The following is a 21,202-nucleotide window of genomic DNA, read 5'->3' on the forward strand; positions in this document are numbered from 1 at the left end:
ATCAACACAGACCCAAGACCCTCGCGAGGGGCCAAGCTTCGCGGGGCGGATGACACGAAGCTTCCTCAGGCACGGCCTCATCAGGCTGGCTCGCAAGGAGGCGGAGAGATCAAGGCGGGGTACCTCACGAGGTGCCCGTGATGTAAGCCATGATGACCAGGGGCGCCAGGCGGGTGCCAGCCCGCACAGTTTCCTCCTTTCCTCTTTGGTGCAAAGGGGGCAAGCGCAGCCGCGGAGTACCGAGGCATCAGGCAAAGGTTTCCATTTCGGTGCAACAAGACCAAGACCAGGAAGACTGCAAGATGGAGGTCATCATGGAGCCCAAGACGGCGTCAACACCAGAGCTTTGTGCAGGCGAAGACTACTTTTGTCAGGGTAGCGAGTACTAGATGTCCCCCTTCAAATTAGCCCGCCATTGTTGGCTCCCTTCCCGCTCGATATTTGGGAAGAGGACCAGGGCCTCTATAAATAGGACGAGCCACCCACAGAGCAAAGGGTTTTTTCGGAAGGGTGAACAAGGAAGGGTTCGATCAGAGAGAGAGAGAGGAGTGGCTGAACTCCTCCCAGCAGTTCATCGCCCCAGCCAAGAACAGACCCTCATGAGGCTGTTCTTCCTTGTATCATCCATCATCATTAGCCCAAGAGGCAATCCACCACACCACACACTGGAGTAGGGTATTACACCACAACGGTGGCCCGAACCAGTATAAACCCTGTGTCTCTTGTGTTGTTCTTTCCATAGCTTAGATCTTAGCGAGGCGGAGGGGTGCAGGTAGGTAGGAAGCGAAATCTCCACGCGCACCCCAGTGTTCGAACCTCAAGGGTCTGCCGGAACCCGAAATCCGACACTGATAGATATGATAAGATAATATTTTTGGTATTTTTGTGATAAACATGCAAAGTAAAATAAAGGCAAAGTAAAAGGCAAAGGAAATAACTAAGTAGTAAGAGATTAATATGATGAAAATAGACCCGGAGGCCATAGGTTTCACTAGTGGCTTCTCTCGAGAGCATAAGTATTCTACGGTGGGTGAACAAATTACTGTTGAGCAATTGACAGAATTGAGCATAGTTATGAGAATATCTAGGTATGATCATGTATATAGGCATCACGTCCGAGACAAGTAGACCGACTCCTGCCTGCATCTACTACTATTACTCCACTCATCGACCGCAATCTAGCATGCATATAGAGTATTAAGTTAAATACAGAGTAACGCCTTAAGCAAGATGACATGATGTAGAGTGATAAACTCATGCAATATGATGAAAACCCCATCTTGTTATCCTCGATGGCAACAATACAATACGTGCCTTGCTACCCCTGCTGTCACTGGGAAAGCACACCGCAAGATTAAACCCAAAGCTAAGCACTTCTCCCATTGCAAGAAAGATCAATCAAGTAGGCCAAACCAAACTGATAATTCGAAGAGACTTGCAAAGATAACCAATCATACATAAAAGAATTCAGAGAAGATTCAAATATTGTTCATAGATAGACTTGATCATAAACCCACAATTCATCGATCTCAACAAACACACCACAAAAAGAAGATTACATCGAATAGTTCTCCACAAGAGAGGGGGAGAACATTGTATTGAGATCTAAAAAGAGAGAAGAAGTCATCTAGCTAATAACTATGGACCTGTAGGTCTGAGGTAAACTACTCACACTTCATCGGAGAGGCTATGGTGTTGATGTAGAAGCCCTCCGTGATCGATGGCCCCTCTGGCAGAGCTCCGGAACAGGCCCCAAGATGGGATCTCGTCGATACAGAAAGTTGCGGTGGTGGAATTAGGTTTTTGGCTCCGTATCTGATCGTTTGGGGGTACGTAGGTATATATAGGAGGAAGGAGTACGTCGATGGAGCAACAGGGGGCCCACGAGGGTGGAGGGCGCCTGGGGGGTAGGTGCGCCCCTACCTCGTGGCCTCATCTTTTGTGTCTTGACGTAGGGTCCAAGTCTCCTGGGTCTTGTTCGTTGAGAAAATCACGTTCCCAAAGGTTTCATTCCGTTTTGGACTCCGTTTGATATTCCTTTTCTTTGAAACCCTAAAATAGGCAAAAAAAACAACAATTCTGGGTTGGGCCTTCGGTTAATAGGTTAGTCCCAAAAATAATATAAAAGTGGAAAATAAAGCCCAATAATGTCCAAAACAGTAGATAATATAGCATGGATCAATCAAAAATTATAGATACGTTGGAGACGTATCACGACCGCATCGACCATCTCGCCAACGACTTATGACTCTCCGAGCAACATACAAGAGACTACTTCGATAACAAACTCGACGAACAAAAGCAAGAGAGCAATGCTAGAATGGACGAGATTCGTGCCTTGTTGGTCAACCGCTCTTCTACCTCGTCGTCCTACTCAAGACGGAGCCGCTCAAATCGACACTCCGACGACACCATCTCCGGCTCAAGTACTCCAACATCAATCACTCATTGACGAGCCGCACGCCAAGACCATCAAGCAAACCGCAATCCTCTACACGGCAATCCTACACAAGAGCAATTCGACAAGAAAGCACATCAGGATCGCCAAAACTAAGCTACTCTTGCACAAGCACAAGAAAAGGCAATGCCTACTCCAACAAGAGGAAGAGCGAGTGAGACAACACCAAGAAGAACAAGATGTCAAGGCACAACGTCAAGAGCAACTACAGCGAGAAGCTCAAGCACTTGAGGCGCAACATGCACTCCACGACACAAGTCGCGCCGTTGCCGCACACAACCACCATAGGCGCGAGCAACAAGAAGCACTTCGCAATGAAGTTCAAGAGAGGATTTATCAATCACGAGTACATCGTCAAGTTCCTCAAGCTCCTCCACAAGCTCGACAAGAACCCCAAGTTCAACAAGAGCAACATGAAGTTGACAACCCTCCACGCCAAGAGCAACATGAGGTTGACAATCCTCAACGATAAGGGCGTCATCATCCCCGACCCCAACACAATGAAGAGCAATGCTGCGGCAAGCTCAAGTTCACCATGCCCAAGTTCACCGGAAGCAATTATCCCGAAGAGTATCTATCATGGGCATTGAAGGTCGACTATGAGGAAGAGAAGAACATCCCTATGGCATCCCTTGAGTTCCAAGACTATGTACTCATATGGTGGGAATGAGTCATTGAGCGACGAGAAGCAAGAGGTGAACCACCCATCACCACTTGGGATCAAATGAAGGATGTCATGAGAGCACGTTTCGTACCAACCTACTACAATCGCAACCTCTTCAAGAAACTCCAACTACTCAAGCAAGGAACAAAGAGAGTTGAAGAGTACTACAAAGAAATGGAGATTGCCATGATAAGAGACAATGTCACGGAAGATGATGAGAAAACTATGGCACGTTTCTTGAATGGACTCAATCATCCTATCAAGAAGATCGCCAACTTCCAACCATACTCGAACCCATCGAGCTCGTGCATCAAGCTACCAAGGAGGAACGTCAAGTACAAGATGACTTCAAGTACGCCAAGTACTCTTCCAAGAGCTACGGCTTCTTCAACAACCAAGCTTCAACGACTCCAACACCTTCTACCTCAACCAAGCCTTCTACAAGCAACGGCGACAAGTCAAGTTACAAGAAAACTTCGACAACCTCAAGTCGTCCTCCTACTACAAGAAACTACAAGCAACTTCAAGCTGAGAGCTTCATCATCATCTACTCCAACCGATGAGACCATCAAGACAAGTTCCATCAAATGCTTCACATACGGTGGCCGAGGCCACAAGTCCTTCGAGAGTACCAACAAGCGCATCATGATCCTCAATGACGACGAAACCTATGACTCAATGAGTGAAGAGGAAATGGAAGCCCTTGAGCAAGTGGCCATGCACCGGCGCGTGAATGAGGATGAAGATGATCAAGTCTTTTGTGACGAAGATTCGAGCCCCGATCTCGTTGTCTCCAAGGTCTAGACACTTCAACATCAACAAGTCGAAGACCAAAGATGCCATATCTTCCATACCAAGGTCGGCATCAATGGAAGGTCCGTGAAGGTCATCATTGATGGAGGGAGTTGCCATAACTTAGCAAGTGAAGAATTATGCTCCAAGCTCCAATTGGTCAATATGAAGCACCCACATCCCTACAAGGTTCAATGGCTAAGCGACTCCGGCACTATCCAAGTCGGGCATATGGTGCAAGTTTCCTTCAAGATTGGAGCATACGAAGACACTTTGCAGTGTGATGTCGCTCCAATGTCCGTTTGCCACCTCCTTCTTGGACGACCATGGCAATTTGACCGAGGCGTCATCCACAACGGGCGAACGAATCACTATAGATTCAAGATGAAGGGAAAGGAGTGTGTGCTACGACCTATGTCTCAAAGTCAAGTGATCGCAGACAAGCAAGCCACCCATCATGGAGAGAATAGTGAGAGAGCGAACCACCCAAAAGAGAGTGGGTGCCACAAGCTCAAATTGAGTGCCTCCACGATGAGCGATAAGAAAAACTTAGTCATGTTTGCCACCAAAAGTGAGATGAGAGAAGTGTATGAGAACCCATCAAGTGTTATGCACTATGTCCTTTTGTGCAAGGACGAGGCACCAAAAACTAACACCTCTCACAATCTACCTTTAGTGTTATCTTCTCTATTGCAGGAATTCCAAGAAGTATTCCCCGACGAGATACCTCCGGTTCTACCTCCACTATGAGGCATCGAACACCGAATCGACCTCATCCCCAGAGCACCCCTTCCTAACAAGGCTCTCTACCGCGTCAACCCTGAGGAAACCAAGGAAATCCAACAGCAAGTACAACAACTCATCGACAACGGCCATGTACGTGAAAGCTTGAGCCCTTGTGCCGTCCCGGTAATCCTTATTCCCAAGAAAGACGGTACTTATCGCATGTGTTCCGATTGTCGTCCCATCAATGCTATCACCGTGTGTTATCGTTACCCTATTCCAAGACTAGATGATATGCTAGATGAACTTAGCAGAGCCAACATTTTCTCTAAGATTGATCTTAAAAGTGGCTACTATCAAATATGCATCCAAGGAGGTGATGAATGGAAAACCACATTTAATACCAAATTTGGCTTATATGAATGGCTAGTTATGCCAATGGGTTTATCCGAAGCACCCGGTACTTCATGCGAGTCATGCATTTTGTTCTTCAACCCTATATTGGTGTATTTGTTGTGGTCTACTTTGACGATATTCTTGTCTTTAGCAAATCCCTCAAAGATCATGCCACCCATCTTAGAACCGTGTTGCAAACTCTTAGAAAAGAGCTCCTTTATGCTAATATGGACAAATGCCTTTTTGGTGTTGATAAGCTTGTTTTCTTGGGTTTCGTTGTGTCTTCTAAGGGTGTGCATGTAGATGAATCTAAGATCAATGCTATTAAAACTTGGCCCAACCAACCAACTTGCAACAAGTGCGTAGTTTTCTTGGTTTAGCCGGTTTCTATCGTAGATTTGTGAAGGATTTTAGCACCATTGCATCCCCTTTACATGCTTTGAGTAAGAAAAATGAACCCTTTGTTTGGGGACCATACCAAGACACCGCATTTAATGAACTTAACAATTTGCTTACTCATGCTCCCGTGCTTGCATTACCCAACTTTGCCAAACCTTTTGAAGTTCATTGCGATGCTAGAGGTAATGGCATAGAAAGTGTGTTAATGCAAGAGAAGCACCCCATAGCATACTTTAATGAGAAACTTTCCGGAGCGCAACTCAATTATCCCATCTATGACAAAGAGTTATATGCTTTAGTGTGAGTTTTGCGTGAATGGTAAAATTATCTTCACCCTCATGAATTTATCATTCATACCGATCATGAAACGCTTAAGTATATTAAGGGTCAAACTAAGTTGAACAACCGTCATGCTAAATAGAGTGAATTCATTGAGTCATTTCCTTATGTCATCAAGTACATCAAAGGTAAGGAAAATGTTGTGGTGGATGCACTTTCCCACAAATGCATTCTTGTTACTAAACTTGAATTGCATGTCATTGCCTTTGAGCACATAAAAAACTTGTATGCGCATTATCCTACTTTTGCTATTCCTTATGCCAAATGTTTGACGCATAAATCTTGGGAACGCTATTACATCAAAGATGATTATCTTATGAGAGCTAACAAATTTTGCATCCACGAGTCTTCTCTTCGTTTGTTACTTTTGCACGAATCTCATGGAGGAGGACTAATGAGACACTTTGGACGCGACAATACATTTGCTACGCTCTCTAAGAACTATTTTTGGCCCAAGATGTTTCGCGACGTCTCACGCTTCACCAAACGATGTTCGACATGTTGCAAAGCTAAGTCCAAAGCTCAATCTCATGGTCTATATACACCCCTTCCAATTCCATATCACCCATGGGAAGATATTAGTATGGATTTTGTGCTTGGTTTGCCTAGGACTAAAAATGGCAAAGATTCCGTGTTTGTTGTTGTGGACCGATTCTCTAAAATGGCACATTTCATCCCATGCAACAAGATAGACGATGCTTCACATGTTGCAAATCTTTTTATAGGGAAATCTTGCGCCTACATGGAGTGCCAAAGACGATTGTCTCGGACCGCGACGTCAAATTCTTGAGTTACTTTTGAAAGACCTTATGCACCAAGCTCGGAATCAAGCTACTATTCTCCACGGCATACCATCCAGAAACCAACGGCTAAACAGAAGTGACGAATCGAACGCTCTCCACTCTACTATGTGTGTTGATCAAGAGGAACATCAAGAAGTGGGAGGAGTGCCTACCCATCGCCGAGTACGCCTACAACCGCGCAAGACATTCGACTACCGGCAAGTCCCCCTTCGAGGTCGTCTGCGGTTTCAACCCGTTGTTCCCATTGGACATTCTTCCTCTACCACTACAAGAACACATCAACATGGACGCGAGTGCCCAAGTGAACTACCTCAAGAAGATGCATGAAGATACAAGGCATACCATCGAACGCCAAGTACAACGACTCGCGACCAAGCTCAACGTCAACAAGCAACTCCTGATATTCAACGTTGGAGATCTTGTGTGGCTACACCTTCGCAAGGACCATTTCCCCAACGAACGCAAGTCCAAACTTCTACCACGATTCGATGGACCCTTCAAGGTGCTAGCACACTACAATAACAATGCTTACAAGATCGACCTCCCACGCGACAAGTACAACGTGAGCGACGTCTTCAACATCAAGGATCTCTCGCCCTACCATGGTGATGAAGATTTCGATCCGAGGTCGGATCTTTCCCAAGGAGGGGAGATGATGCAGAGCATCCCAAGGTCATCCCCATGGACCTACCCACGACTCCCACGACACCACTTGAACCAATGACAAGAGCTCGAGCAAAGGCTATCGAAGATAAGGTGGGCTCGCTCCTCTCCGAACTTCCACTTTCTACATATGAGATATGGCTACTACCTCATGCGGAGACCCTATGTGTGATAAGGTATTTGGAGGAAAGCCACGTATCAGCTACACCCAACGGACAAGACGGCGAGGACACCAAGTTCAATGGACAAGAAGAAGGACTGCTCGAAACTCCCAGTCATCGGACGACCGACGCCTCTCGGACGTCCGACACCTGTAGGCTCCAACCGGCCAGCCAAGTCCCAGCTCGTGCATGCTCCAGCGTTGGGACGTCCGACACCTCCCAGCATCCGGACGACCGAGCAACACCACCATCATCGAACCAAAACATCGGAAGTATGGAAGCCTCCGGACGACCGACGCCTCGGACATCCGACGCCGACCGAACGTCCGACCAAAGCACACCCGAGCCGAAATGATACGAGCACACCAATCATTAGCAATATTAATCCAGCTGTTAATGATGTTTTAGTTATGCCGAATCTAAAGATTAATGAGAAGCAGTGCAAAGTTGAGGATGAGCGTATTACTATGACCTATACGTCTCCATATCTGCAAGAATTGGGCGCCATCTATTTTGCATGGCGATCAATGGAAGTTGGAGTCCGTGACTATGCCATGGATCAAAGTAATATAAAAACGGTTTTGTTTTCATTGAGCCAAGTACACATGCATGCAATCCAAGGTGTACGTACATATAAAGAAAGAAAAGGTTTGCAGCAAAACCGTACATGTGCTAGTGCATGTGGAAATAAAATATGTTATTTCTTTATATGTTTCCACGTACACCAGAGAATAGATACACGGCCAGGACTCTGCTGCCCCGAGAGTTTCTTTCCTTGTGCGCTACTGGATGGGGTCCTCCTCTTGTTACCACGTACCCAGGTGCATCAAAAGAATAAATAGAGTTTAAGTCGGTCCTATAGTTTAATTAGACAGTTGAGATCTTGCCCAGATGTAAAAGGCAGATTAGATATGGAAAACTCCAAATTAGTTTTTTTTGTTTGTTTAATTCAAGGGTCAAAGATAGAAGGTACGGCCAACTTAAGGGCCAAGTCTAGGTAGATAGTCCATGTATATAAAAATAATGTGTGTGTCTGATGTAAAGGGTGGGAGAACATGCGGTGCCTTCATGTTTGGTTTTGGCAATTGATGACAATCTCTATGGACTAATGGTTGCCTTAAGTTATATTTAAAGGTTTTGTCCATAGGATTTTCTTGAAGTACATGTGTTGGTTTCAAATAGAGTTTGTGTCGACCAAGGTGCCATTCAAAGAATTATCCAAAGATTGGTCATGTGAGTGTCGAGCTTATTGCAAGCATGTCTTGAAGAAGAAGATTGTGTGATCACTCATGTCTACCTTCGAGACATAATCCAAATGAAGAGAATTAGAAAGATTCAAGGTTGATCAAGATTAAGTCAAGAATGAATCAAGTTGATCAACTCACAAAGCGCAGAAGATGTACCGAGAGGGATCAAGTGATCCCATGGTATGGTAAGCATTGTCAATTTCGCTTTGTGTACTAACCCATGGTCTTCATGAGAGTTCTTTATGGGGTTAGGTTGCGGTGTGCAAGTTCAAATGGAGCATCATGAAGAGATCAAATGCTTGAAGCTTGCCATCCATTATGGTGACAATGGACATGTGAATATGTGTGGAAGAATGGCTCACCCATAGTGGAGTATGGGGGAGCAATCAACTAGTCTTCATCGAGCCAACACAATCAAGAAAGGTGGTCCAACTTGAGGAAGTCAAGATCGTCATCATCTAGCTCAAGTGGACCATGTGCAAGGCAAAGGTTTTCCCTTGATAGGTTTTCTATTTTACCGGTCTCATGATGGTAGTTGGGAGACCGGGTTATAGGATCGATTGTTGTACTATCAAGGGGGGGCTCTCGATGAGTAGCTTGATCGTATCGTTCGTTGAGAGCTCAAACCATTGCATCCTTGCATCATCTTTCTTGGTTCTTGTTTGGTTCTCTTTGTGAGTCTTAGAGCTTATGGTCATCTTGATGACAAGCTCGAGTTCATCGAAAACAGAGTTCACATGCATCTTCTATGATGTTTTCGATATTGGAGGTTTGCCGGTTCTTCTTGGTTGGAGGTTTCACTCCTCTATTTGTTGGCATACCTCCCCTGCCTCTTCTTACTATAACCAGTCGTTGTTTTGATGCTACTCGTCGTCTTGTTTCCAACAAGCTTGAGTTTGCTCAATTCGGAGCTCATATGCAGAAGTTATGGCAGTTCTTGCTTTCTTGAGAGTGGCTTTTGTCTAATCCCAGCGGAAGTACCGCGAGCCCAAGCGGTAGTACCGCTTGGAGCTCTTAGCCGTAGTACCGCTGCAGTGCCGCTCTTCTACCGCCTCAATTTTCGGTCCTGCTCTTTTCGTGTCGGGTTTAGCAGTAGTTGCACGGCAGTAAGGCACGGTAATTCCGCCTAAGCGGTAGTACCACTCCGGTCGGGCGGTAGTACCGCTACTGCATTACCGCTGTCGTACTCTGCTCTGCCCTGCCTCTTTTGGTCCCGTGTTCTGCTCCTCCAGCGGTAGTACCGCTGGGGTGAGCGGTAGTACCGCTCATATGCGGTACTACCGCCCCAAGGTTCATGTTGTGTTGCTCCTTTTCCCTGTTTCTTCTGCCCGAGCGGTAGTACCGCTCGTGTGCGGGCTGAGCACATAACGGTTGGATTTTCCCCCTCCTATAAAAGGAGGTCTTCTTCGCCAATGAACCTTATCTTTTGAGCTCGTGTTCTTCCCCATTGTTGACCTTCTTCGAGCTTGCTAACTCTCAATCCCTCCATGGTTTCTTGCTAGTTTCTGAGGGAAAAGAGAGAGAAGATCTAGATCCACATTTCCACCAATCACTTTCTCCTCTATGTGAGGGGAACCCCTTGGATCTAGATCTTGGAGTTCTTTGTGTTCTCTTTCTCGTTCTTCCTCTCATTTTCCTCCCTAGCATTAGTTGCTTCGGTGGGATTTGAGAGAGAAGGACTTGGGCACTACTTGTGCCCTTGTCATTGCATTTGGTGCATCGGTTTGAGTTCTCGACGGTGATACGTGGAAGTGAAGGTTGAGAAGCTTATTACTCTTGGGTGTTTGGGCACCCTAGAGCTTGTTCCTCTTGGGTGCCTTGGCGCCCTAGACAGTTGGTGGTGTTCGGAGCTCAATCATTATGGTGTAAAGCTCCGAGCAAGCGTCGGGGCCTCCAATTAGGTTGTGGAGATCGCCCCGAGCAATTTGACGGGTATCGGTGACCGCCCCCAAGGGTTGCCAAAGTGTACGGGTTCGGTGACCGCCCCCAAGGGTTGCCATTTGTACGGGTTCGGTGACCGCCCTCAAGGGTCCCTTAGTGGAATCACGGCATCTTGCATTGTGCGAGGGCGTGAGGAGATTACGGTGGCCCTAGTGGCTTCTTGGGGAGCATTGTGCCTCCACACTGCTCCAAATGGAGATTAGCATCCGCAAGGGTGTGAACTTGAGGATACATCATCGTCTCCGCGTGCCTCGGTTATCTTTTACCCGAGCCCTTTACTTATGCACTTTACTTTGTGATAGCCATATTGTTCTTTGTCATATATCTTGCTATCACATAGTTGCTTATCTTACTTAGCATAAGTTGTTGGTGCACATAGGTGATCCTAGTTGTTTTAGGTTTTGTACTTGGCAAATTAACCGCTAGATTTATTTCGCATTTGTTCAAACCTAAACCATAATTATTTTAAAGCGCCTATTCACCCCCCTCCCTCTAGGCGACATCCACGATCTTTCAAAGAGGAGGTTATCTTTTTATGAATAGACACGATGTATTTTTAGGGTAAATACCCGTATCGAGTTTTGGGGGAAGCTGTCTAAAAATCCCTAAGTTTTGGAGGAAGCTTTAGAAAACCTCTGTGTTGCGATTTCTCTGTGAGGAAATTGTTTTGCGCATGAGTACCGTCGTTGAGATTGGTTTTCTCGTGATGTGCCGCAAGGTTCAAACCCTCTATTTCGTGTACATCGCATGCGCGGGCGAGAGGTTTCTGCTATTGGTGGTGGAGTGTCGTGAAAGGTCGGGCCGCAACAACGGATCGGATCTTGCCACGAGGTCCGGTCGACATCAGGTGGTATCGGAGCAAGGTTGTTCACGATACTGTGCATAAGATGACTGGTTTATCATGGAAGCTAAGCTATGGATTTCAATTGGAGGAGGAAGGCCGATGGGATGGACTTTTTCATACTCGTGTTGTGTTACAAAAGAGATCATGTGCTATGATAATTGACCACATGAGTTTGATCAACGCGGCAAGCATCGAGATGGTGGAGAAGTTGGAACTACCAATGACACCACGCCTACAATCATACTCATTCCGTTGGGGTCATGAAGAGCTCGGTGTCACACATCAAACCAAGGTACCGTTTTCGTTGGGAAATTATTTTTGCACGGTTGTGTGTGACGTGATTCCGGCTCCGATGGTTTCATGTCACTTATTGTTAGACGAGCCATGATACAAAAAGCACGATATTGTGTATGATTGTCAAACACACACATATACCGTGAAGAAGGGTAAGAAGTACGACCTAGTGCCCATGGGTCAGGAGCGTTTTAATTCTTGGTGGAAAGAACATCTCGAGAAGATGAAAGAGCAGAAAGAACAAGAAAGGAGGAAGGTCGAAGGTGCTACAAATTTGACGGTCAACTTTCCGTCTACAAATAACAGTTCTATCGGAGAGATATACTCGAAACCGAGGACGATTTCGTTTCAAGGGGGAAAGGATGATACGAGCACACCAATCATTAGCAATATTAATCCAGCCGTTAATGATGTTTTAGTTATGCCGAATCTAAAAATTAATGAGAAGCGGTGCAAAGTTGAGGATAAGCGTATTACTGTGACCTATACGTCTCCATATCTGCAAGAATTGGACGCCATCTATTTTGCATGGGGATCAATGGAAGTTGAAGTCCGTGACTATGCCATGGATCAAAGTAATATAAAAACGGTTTTGTTTTCATTGAGCAAGTACACATGCATGCAATCCAAGGCGTACGTACATATAAGGAAAGAAAAGGTTTGCAGCAAAACCATACATGTGCTAGTGCATGTGGAAATAAAATATGTTATTTCTTTATGTTTCCATGTCCACCAGAGAATAGATACATGGCCAGGACTCTGCTGCCTCGAGAGTTTCTTTCCTTGTGCGCTACTGGATGGGGTCCTCCTCTTGTTACCACGTACTCAGGTGCATCAAAAGAGTAACTAGAGTTTAAGTCGGTCCTATAGTTTAATTAGACAGTTGAGATCTTGCCGAGATGTAAAAGGCAAGATTAGATATGGAAAACTCCAAATTAGTTTTTTTCGTTTGTTTAATTCAAGGGTCAAAGATAGAAGGTACGGCCAACTTAAGGGCCAAGTCTAGGTAGATAATCCACGGATATAAAAATAATGTGTGCGTATGATGTAAAGGGGAGGTTATCTTTTTATGAATAGACACGATGTATTTTTAGGATAAATACCCGTATCGAGTTTTGGGGGAAGCTGTCTAAAAATCCTTAAGTTTTGGAGGAAGCTTTAGAAAACCTCTGCGTTGCGATTTCTCTGTGAGGAAATTGTTTTGCGCGTGAGTACCGTCGTCGAGATTGGTTTTCTCGTGCTGTGCCGCAAGGTTCAAACCCTCTATTTCGTGTACATCGCATGCGCGGGCGAGAGGTTTCTGCTATTGGTGGTGGAGTGTCGTGAAAGGTCGGGCCGCAACAACGGATCAGATCTTGCCACGAGGTCCGGTCGACATCACAAAACATCGGACATCCGACGCGCACTGGACGTCCGGACCCTCGCGAGCCATCGGACGACCGGTGACCGTCGGACGTCCGACGCCTGTATGTCGCCCGCGTGTTGGGCCGAAGCCCACTTACCCTTCCGTCCACTAAGACTATAAATAGACCTCCTCATCCCTCTTTCTAGGGTTAGTATTGGTTTAGCTCATACTTGAGATAGAGTTTTGCTCATCCATCCGGATCTACTCCACCGAGAGAGACCGCGACCTCTACGAAGAAGATACATCTTGGATTCAAGACCCCTCACGGGAAGATCCCTCGCGGACTCAAGGCCTCCTCACGGAGATGAACTAGTCACCTCTTATATTGTCCTATGTTGGATTCGGATCGTGTATCTCTTTGTGTTTCAAGGATCTAGCATATGTGTGACGGAATCTTGTTGGTTTGAGTGATTCTCTCGTGTTTTCCCTCGTGATTCCCCTCGTGTTCTTCGTGTTCTTTGTAGGATCCCCTCCATTTCGTGAAAGATCAGGCATCTAGGTTCTACCCTACATCAGAGGTCCAACTCTTCCTTCAACTTTCGGGGTGGGACTAAACTTTAGCACCACCACTTGTCATTTTACACATGGGCTCATTTGAGATTTCAGATTTTGTTAATGGGTCATGCCCATTAATTCTAACAGAAGGAAGACATGAAAATATCATTCACGAAATTAGCTTATTGGATTGTGATTCCAGACATGCATCTTCATCTTCAAAGAAAGATTCCAGACATGCACCTTCATCTTCAAAGGGAGAAAATCAAATATCGAGGCATGCACCTTCATCTTCCAAGGGAGAAAATCAAATATCGAGGCATATAACCCTGCTAAACATGCTCTGGTCTTTTTGAGAGGTTGTCATGCTCTGGTCTTTCTGAGAGGTCATGTGTAGCTGATTCAGCTTCCAGACCTTAATTGTATCCCAATGAATATTATTATTGACTAATAAAATAAAGTGTGTTTAGCCTGAAAAAACAGCTCGAGGAAACCCATGCTCTGGTTATTTGGATATGGGGAATTAGATGTGAGATTTTAGAAAACGAGTTTTTGGAGGATTTTTAGGAAAACCAGTTTTTATTAGTTATTCTGTTAAGATAAGTACATACAATATCTTGTTTGGATGAGGAAACAGAAAAGCATGATTTTGAGTTCTTCGTTTTGGGGAGAGAAAAATTCATGGAGGTGCAGTGCTTCTTCGCTCTTGGCACCTACACGCACAGTGGTGGACGACCACACCGTAAACAGCTCTCCGGCGGAGGCGCGCGGTTGTCAGCGTGGCCGCCAGGGTGGTCGCGCTTATCGCCTGATTATGCTCTGCTTCCTTCACCGGTGTCATGCATGTTGGTCTAGGTCCCGTCGAACGTCCCTCCGGTGACAAATTCTTTTCGCCATGAAGATCCACGTACATGCAGCTCACATATGACCTACAAGCTGGAGCATATCTGCATATGGACGGCGTGGTTGTGAAGTCCACCTCCACCATGAAGGCGGCAGCCGCGGCCGAAGTCTACTGCCATCGAGGCGGTGGAGCATCGCAACCTGCTCCCGGGTACCTGGCCGAGATCGGCGAGCTGCGGTCACAGCCAGTGGAGTTTACCATGATCTGCACGTGGGACTTCGTTGAACTCCTAGTGCATATAGAAAACACGTTTATATAAAAACGTCTATTAGTCGTTTTTATATAAACTCGTTTTTTAGGCTTTTGGAAAACTCAGTTTAGTATATCCGCGAGTTTGTTAGATAATCCAAACAATGTTTTAGGTAGTTACACCAGAAATCAGGTTTAAGGAAAACTAGTTCTTTATAATCTAGCTATCCAAACAACCAGAGCGTCTCCCACGTACCTCCTCCCACGTACTGAGTACAGCGTGTATGTAGCATCTGTAACAACCCGTGCGTGTAGGAAAAATTGCTCATAATTTGCAGTGGAGCAATGGAGAGTTAAAAAGAATAACAGTATGCCGTCTCAAAAGGAAAACCAGTCTGGCACAATGAACAGACACATGATGCTGCCTCAGGTTTGGAGGTTTCGGTTGCCGCGACAACAATCCCTCCACAATTCAGTTTTAATTTCTCCATACACAAAAAACAGAATTCATTATTGATACCACATAAGAATAAGATTATGTTTTGTCCACCATATAAACTCCGGTGTATGTTCATTTGAAACTTCAGGCATACATACCCCAGAAAAACGTTCGGCGCAACCTGAAGCTTGTTGCCCTGTAAAACTTCTCTCTAAAATGTGGTCTATCTACACATCAAGGATCAGCTTCCTGAACTTCTCCATGTGCTCTGCCTGCAATGAGATGGCGATGGACAGGCTGCCGTCCTTGGTCGCGCTCGGGAGGACGAACGCCAGTCCCTCGTACGCGATGCCGCCAGGACCCATGAACACCGGCCGCCCCCAGCCGAAATCGGCGTCGTGGATCGGCAGGCGCACCCAGCTGGTGAGGCCGAGGTTGGGGCACCGGAAAGTGTGCGCTCCACGGACCAATGCTGACAGGTCCGGCTGCATCTCCAGGTAGTCCAGGGCTGATTGGCAGTAGTCGCTGGTCATCCTGTCTAGCGCTCCCTGGATGACCGCTGCTCCTTCTGCCAGCCCGCTCGTCACCTTGCCTGCCTCGGCGAGCGGGGTGGCAGTGAAGATGACATTCCCAAAGTAACCTTCTGGCAGCGGGGGCTGCAGCCGTTGTCGCCCATCGGTGGCACAATACAGCTTGGTGGGTTGTTCAGGAGCAAGGTTGCGCGCAATGGAGACGCAGCGCCAAACATGTGCAGCTAAGACTGCATACGTGCTGAACCTTGGCGCACCTTCACCTGTGGGGAGCTGCGAGCGCAGGCAGCCAAGCTCTGAGAGGGTGAGCTTGAAGATGTCCACAGCAGTGGGAGGCGGCGTTGGCTTGCCACTGAGAGCCTGAGGCACGGACGACAACATGGCTGGGGCAGGCTGATACTCAATATGTGGGTAAGATGGAGTCGGTGGATCACGAGCACGGACAAGAGTGCGGTCGATGAAGGGCATCACTGCAATCTTAGCTCCACGGCAGAGGTCAGACCACGAGTTGATGAAGTGCAAGCCAGACATGCCATCAGCAACATGGTGTTGCATCCCGACACCAAGGGAGACACCACCACACTTGAAGTAGGTCACCTGGAGTAAAATCCAAATCAAGGGGAGTTAGCCTCTTATATGTTCCATAACTTTCTTTACTATAAGTTGGTGATCAGAATGCATATTCCAGCTGCAGCTATCCTATCGATCAATAGATGGCTGAGGCAAGAAGCTAAGACAAATATATGAAACAGGATACAAATGAATAAGAAAGCTGCTTCAACTATCAGCCCATCGGCAGGATTAACCTGGATATTTGAAATGAACTACAGTACATGAAATAATTTAGCTTTTAACATCCAGTAGGATATAGTTGTTTATCTGACCTAGCACTTTGACTCCTAACGTCTAAACTAAACTATGCAATATCAGGTATAAGAACATGGTATAGTGGGTGTGAAGAGAGGTCATAAAAACTTGAAAATCAATAGGCTCATGCCAAACTTCAGACGGTAATTGCAAAGCTCCAACTAGGCACCCGTTGTGTACCACAAATCTGACAATTGATATAAATCGCTCTACAGTTTTCTTCCTTGTGCATGAGTACGGGGATAGCTATATTACATTTCAAGTTTCAGCGGTATATTCTGCATCCATCTCATTAACACAGTAGTAAAAAACTTGTGAAAACTTCCTTCTATCCATAGCATGTGCATCATACCCATGAGAAGATAAATATAAAAAAGGGCAGCCCGGTGCATGTAGCTCCCGCTTGCGCAGGGTCCGGGGAAGGGTCCGACCACTTTGGGTCTATAGTACGCAGCCTTTCCCTACATTTCTGTAAGAGGCTGTTTCCAGGAATGAGAAGATAAATATGATCAAAAAATTATTATTCAAGCTCCAAACGTGTTACTAAAGAACAATACAAGATTGTAGCTTCAGTGGGACAAATTGTAACACCCCTACATTTCTGTAAGAGGCTGTTTCCAGGAATGAGAAGATAAATATGATCAAAAAATTATTATTCAAGCTCCAAACGTGTTACTAAAGAACAATACAAGATTGTAGCTTCAGTGGGACAAATTGTAACACCCCAGCCACTCCTGGGCTGGCAGTAGTTACTCCTGGCTACTCTCTAGGCTCATAGATGCACCTTGTTGGAATGGGTGCCCTTTTAAGACAGGATGTCACACAAACGCAATCAAGCAAGAACCAACATCCTCTTTTCATATGAAGTTGGAAGTGGGCAAACTAACAACACCAACCATAAGTACTTGGTGTTGGTGCAAGCTTTGCTATTAGCTCAATAATAAAACTGAGGCTACTATGTAGGGTAGCTTTCTCCATAAATTTACTGACTATTAAACCATAGACCTGTAATTAATTTTCCTTCACATATAACAGTCTAAAACTCGGAAATGGTTCAGCTTGGATTGAAGAGAATCGTTGCAGTTTAATTTACTCAAGAAGTCAAGATGATATTTATCCTCCGGAGTATACTTATTGTTTAGTTATATACATTCGTTACTCCTTCTTTTGAGATGGAAAATCCTCTAGTTCATTCGTTCTTAATTCCCCAATTCTTTAAAAGCTCGCTTTTAAAAAGATTTCCAGTTAGATTATCTCAATTTGTTAGAACTTTTGTTGTATAAGCCTTGCCTTTGCATAAACAACATGATAAACATGTAGTTGGCATACACACAGCAATCCTAAAAGTCAACCTGCCACCTAATTATCTATGCATATATAATTTCTAAAATTTGGAAGAAACTGGATGTGCAAACAGTAGTAGGTTATTAAAATAAAAAATAGAGGTTGTCACATGGAACATGCTCCAGTTAGGCACTCATTTTCGTACCGACAAGTTGTGTGCACCCAAAGCAATAATATTCTGTATGTTGCCAACAAGCAAGTGAATAAAGAAATTGCAAGCTCAGCACAAACTAGGATTCAGTAACATGGCCAGTTGTGGTTCAGCTTTGTGTTATGTACTGTAGCATGTGAACAGTTCAGTTACAAAGAATATCGCTAGCCTGTTCAACAATTATTAGGATATTTAATTCTAGAGGTAAAGGGTTAGTGGCTCATAACTCTCAAGTTGGCTCCTCGTTGTTCCATAGGATCTGAAAGTCAAAGGTTGCTACTACTATGTCCTTTTGCACAGTCAAATTAGACAACATGGTGATGATAAACCTAGCCAATCCCAGTTTACTATTCCGGCACGAAATGGCAGGTGACGAAGATCACTAGAAGGTGGACCCGTGAACTGAATTGTGTCTCCAATCTCTATCAAAGGAATGGCTCAGAAGGTTCAACAGGCCAGAGGGTCCAGTTCTCAAAGAGGATGGTCCAACCCTAACATTTGGGCATATGTCAATATCGCCCTCAATAAGTCCATTCTGTCTAGATCAGGGACAGATGGTTAACAGTTGGGAACCGAAAGTTTGACCCGTCAACCCAAAATGAGCTATAAGGCCCTAGTATCCAATACTAATACAGACAAAAACCAAGCCACACTCACAATATGCATTGCATAATTTTAGCGGCGTCCCAATTACTTCCGATATCAAAGAGTCGAAAACTTCTACATATAGCCCAGTTAACAAAGCGCAGCTGTACTGATAATTTCTTGAGTTGGCAGGATTTAATTTTCATGAAACGTATAAGATCACTTGCCCACAAATCAGTTTGTTGACAGCAGTTATTTATCTATTGAAGGTGAACCACACAACACATTTCAATGGGCATTCACCCATATAAATGATGATATGGGACATTCGGAAGCAATTATAACCGAGTCTTCCACTAAGCATAAACAGCCAGCCTAAAATAGACCCCACTCACAAGAGCAGGACAAAAACTGGCCGGATGCAAGCTGCAACTATAGAGACGTACAGTTAATAAAGGCCCAGCTCGAACAGAATAAGGTGGTCTGCTGAACAGGTGATCAAATCAACACATCCAAACAAGGGTCCGTCCAACTATGAGGCATCCATTCAGGAGGCAGAGGTTATGCTAAATCTGAAGCCACTTAAAGCAGTGTCGCGTTCCTCATCCAGAAAGCTACAGACTGGTCCCTTACGTTTCCGTCCAGGGACAAATTGTAACTGGTAGTAGTAGCACGAGATAGAAATTGTGGTCACCTGAAGCACGAGGAGCGGGAAGGAGGATATGTCGTCCGAGTAGTCGACGGCGGGGATGAGGCGCTTGAGGTCCATGGTGGGCGCGAAGTCCCCGTAGTCGTCGACGGCCGCGCCGGGGGCGTCGGCCTCGACGAAGAGCACCCCCTCCCCGCTGCAGTCGATCTCGACCCTGCCGTCCTCGTCGCGCGCGAGGCGGCCGGCCATGGGGTAGAAGGGCACGAGCGCGTCGGCCAGCGCGAGGCGCATCCGGTCGGCGTCGAAGAAGCCGTCGGCCCCCGCCTCGGGGCGGCGGTAGAAGTAGACGCTGGGCGTGTGGAAGCGCGGGACCACGAGGTCGAGGTTGGAGTTCCAGAGCCTCTCCCGCGGCCTCTCCACCGCCGGCCGCACCATCGTGGACCGCCTCACCGTGATCGCCATCTGCCGCCGCATTCCAGGGACAGACAGCCCGTCAGCGAAACGGAAGGGGGAACCGCGACGGACGATAAAATAATAGAGGCGCGGCGACTGACCTTGGAAGAGGGGCGGACGGACGGCGGCGCGGGTGGATCAGATCTGCGGCGGCGTCGGCGGCGCGGCAGAGCCGACGGGATGGTTGGGTGGTAGCAGCAGCTCTTGGTGGAGAGCAGCTGGTGGGCGAGTGGGGGGTGGAGGTGGTTATATAGGGCGGGCGAGGGTGGGGGTGGTCGGGCGGAGCGGCGGGGTTCCTGTGATTGCGCTGCCTTGTGCGCTCTGCGGCGATGGGTGGGGAGTTGGTGGGATGGGGACGGGGAAGCGATGGTGACGGACGGCAAAGAGGAGCGGATTGTTTGGCAGATGGGCACGGCTCACCGCCCCGCCCCCGCCTGACACTGGGCGCGCTCCCAGGTTCCGGCTGCGCGTCGTAGTGCGGGGGCGGAGCGGCGGGCCGGACAGACATTCGCTGTCGACCGCCGTGCGCATCGCCAGGCAGGCCGGATGAACGGACGGAATGGTTAAAAACGGCTTCTCCTTCTTCCAACGTGACTGTTACGGCCGCTTGATGTGGCGAAAGGGGTATGGACACGTTTGGCTGCTTCACACATGTTACCACCCCGGGCCGCAGCTCACGCCACGCAAACGTGGCACACCACACCTGCCTTTTCCCTTTCATGTGACAACTAATAAATTATATTTCGTATCAACGAGAAAGGTCAGATGGTAATTGGCACGATCACAATTGTGGTTGCAACAAGCCGCAAAGAGAATGTGGTTAGACTAGTCACAGTGGGAGTAATTTCAGTAGTAACATCGAGTCCAACTCAGCAAATTTGCTTATGTGGCAATGAGTTAATAAGGAGAGAGATAGTTACAGTAACTTAGCTAGTTACTGTAACATCACATGTCCCAAAGCAATATGAGTCTATAACCTAATAAATGAATGCTTGCATGTTACTATACTTATGTTACTACCCACTATGAAGGTAGTAACATAGTCTAGGGATATGTGTATGTTACTAGTGTATGTTACTTTTCATTGTGGCTAGTCTTACAACTTACGTACAACCCATCACCTGCCATTCTTTAAAGGGTTTCCTTTGATTCACGGGGGTATATGATTATGTTTCGAGGCAGCTCACACAAGCGTGGGGGCAGACCACACTTGCTCTTCCTTTCTCCTCTTCCGTAGCGAGTTAAATACACTCACGGTACCTGTACTTTCTGTATAAACTCACTTTGATGACTGTATTCTGTCGACCGCAAATTATGGTCATTATGTTAACGTTTGTTGCTCACCATACGGTCACTCGCGTCGAACACGGCCGTATTTGGACAGCTGGCGCTTCATTTTTGTAGTTAGATCTCTGGCTTTCATAATCTCTCCCTCATATCCCTATCTTTCGTTCCCCACTCTCCTCC

General features: G+C 46.4%; 1 protein-coding gene across 1 annotated transcript; it reads right to left on the reverse strand.

The window, feature by feature from the left end:
* Positions 1-15,181: 15,181 nt before the first annotated feature.
* LOC123189665 (hydroxycinnamoyltransferase 1) lies at positions 15,182-20,227 on the reverse strand. The gene is made up of 3 exons (XM_044602133.1): positions 19,837-20,227; positions 19,328-19,744; positions 15,182-16,283 (listed from the first exon to the last, which is right to left on the reverse strand). The coding sequence occupies exons 2-3, from the start codon at positions 19,742-19,744 to the stop codon at positions 15,384-15,386; spliced, it is 1,317 nt and encodes a 438-aa protein (XP_044458068.1). The 5' UTR covers positions 19,837-20,227; the 3' UTR covers positions 15,182-15,383.
* Between the last annotated feature and the right edge of the window lie 975 nt (positions 20,228-21,202).

The sequence above is a fragment of the Triticum aestivum genome, chromosome 2A, assembly GCF_018294505.1.
Source record: "Triticum aestivum cultivar Chinese Spring chromosome 2A, IWGSC CS RefSeq v2.1, whole genome shotgun sequence".
Lineage (NCBI taxonomy): Eukaryota > Viridiplantae > Streptophyta > Magnoliopsida > Poales > Poaceae > Triticum > Triticum aestivum.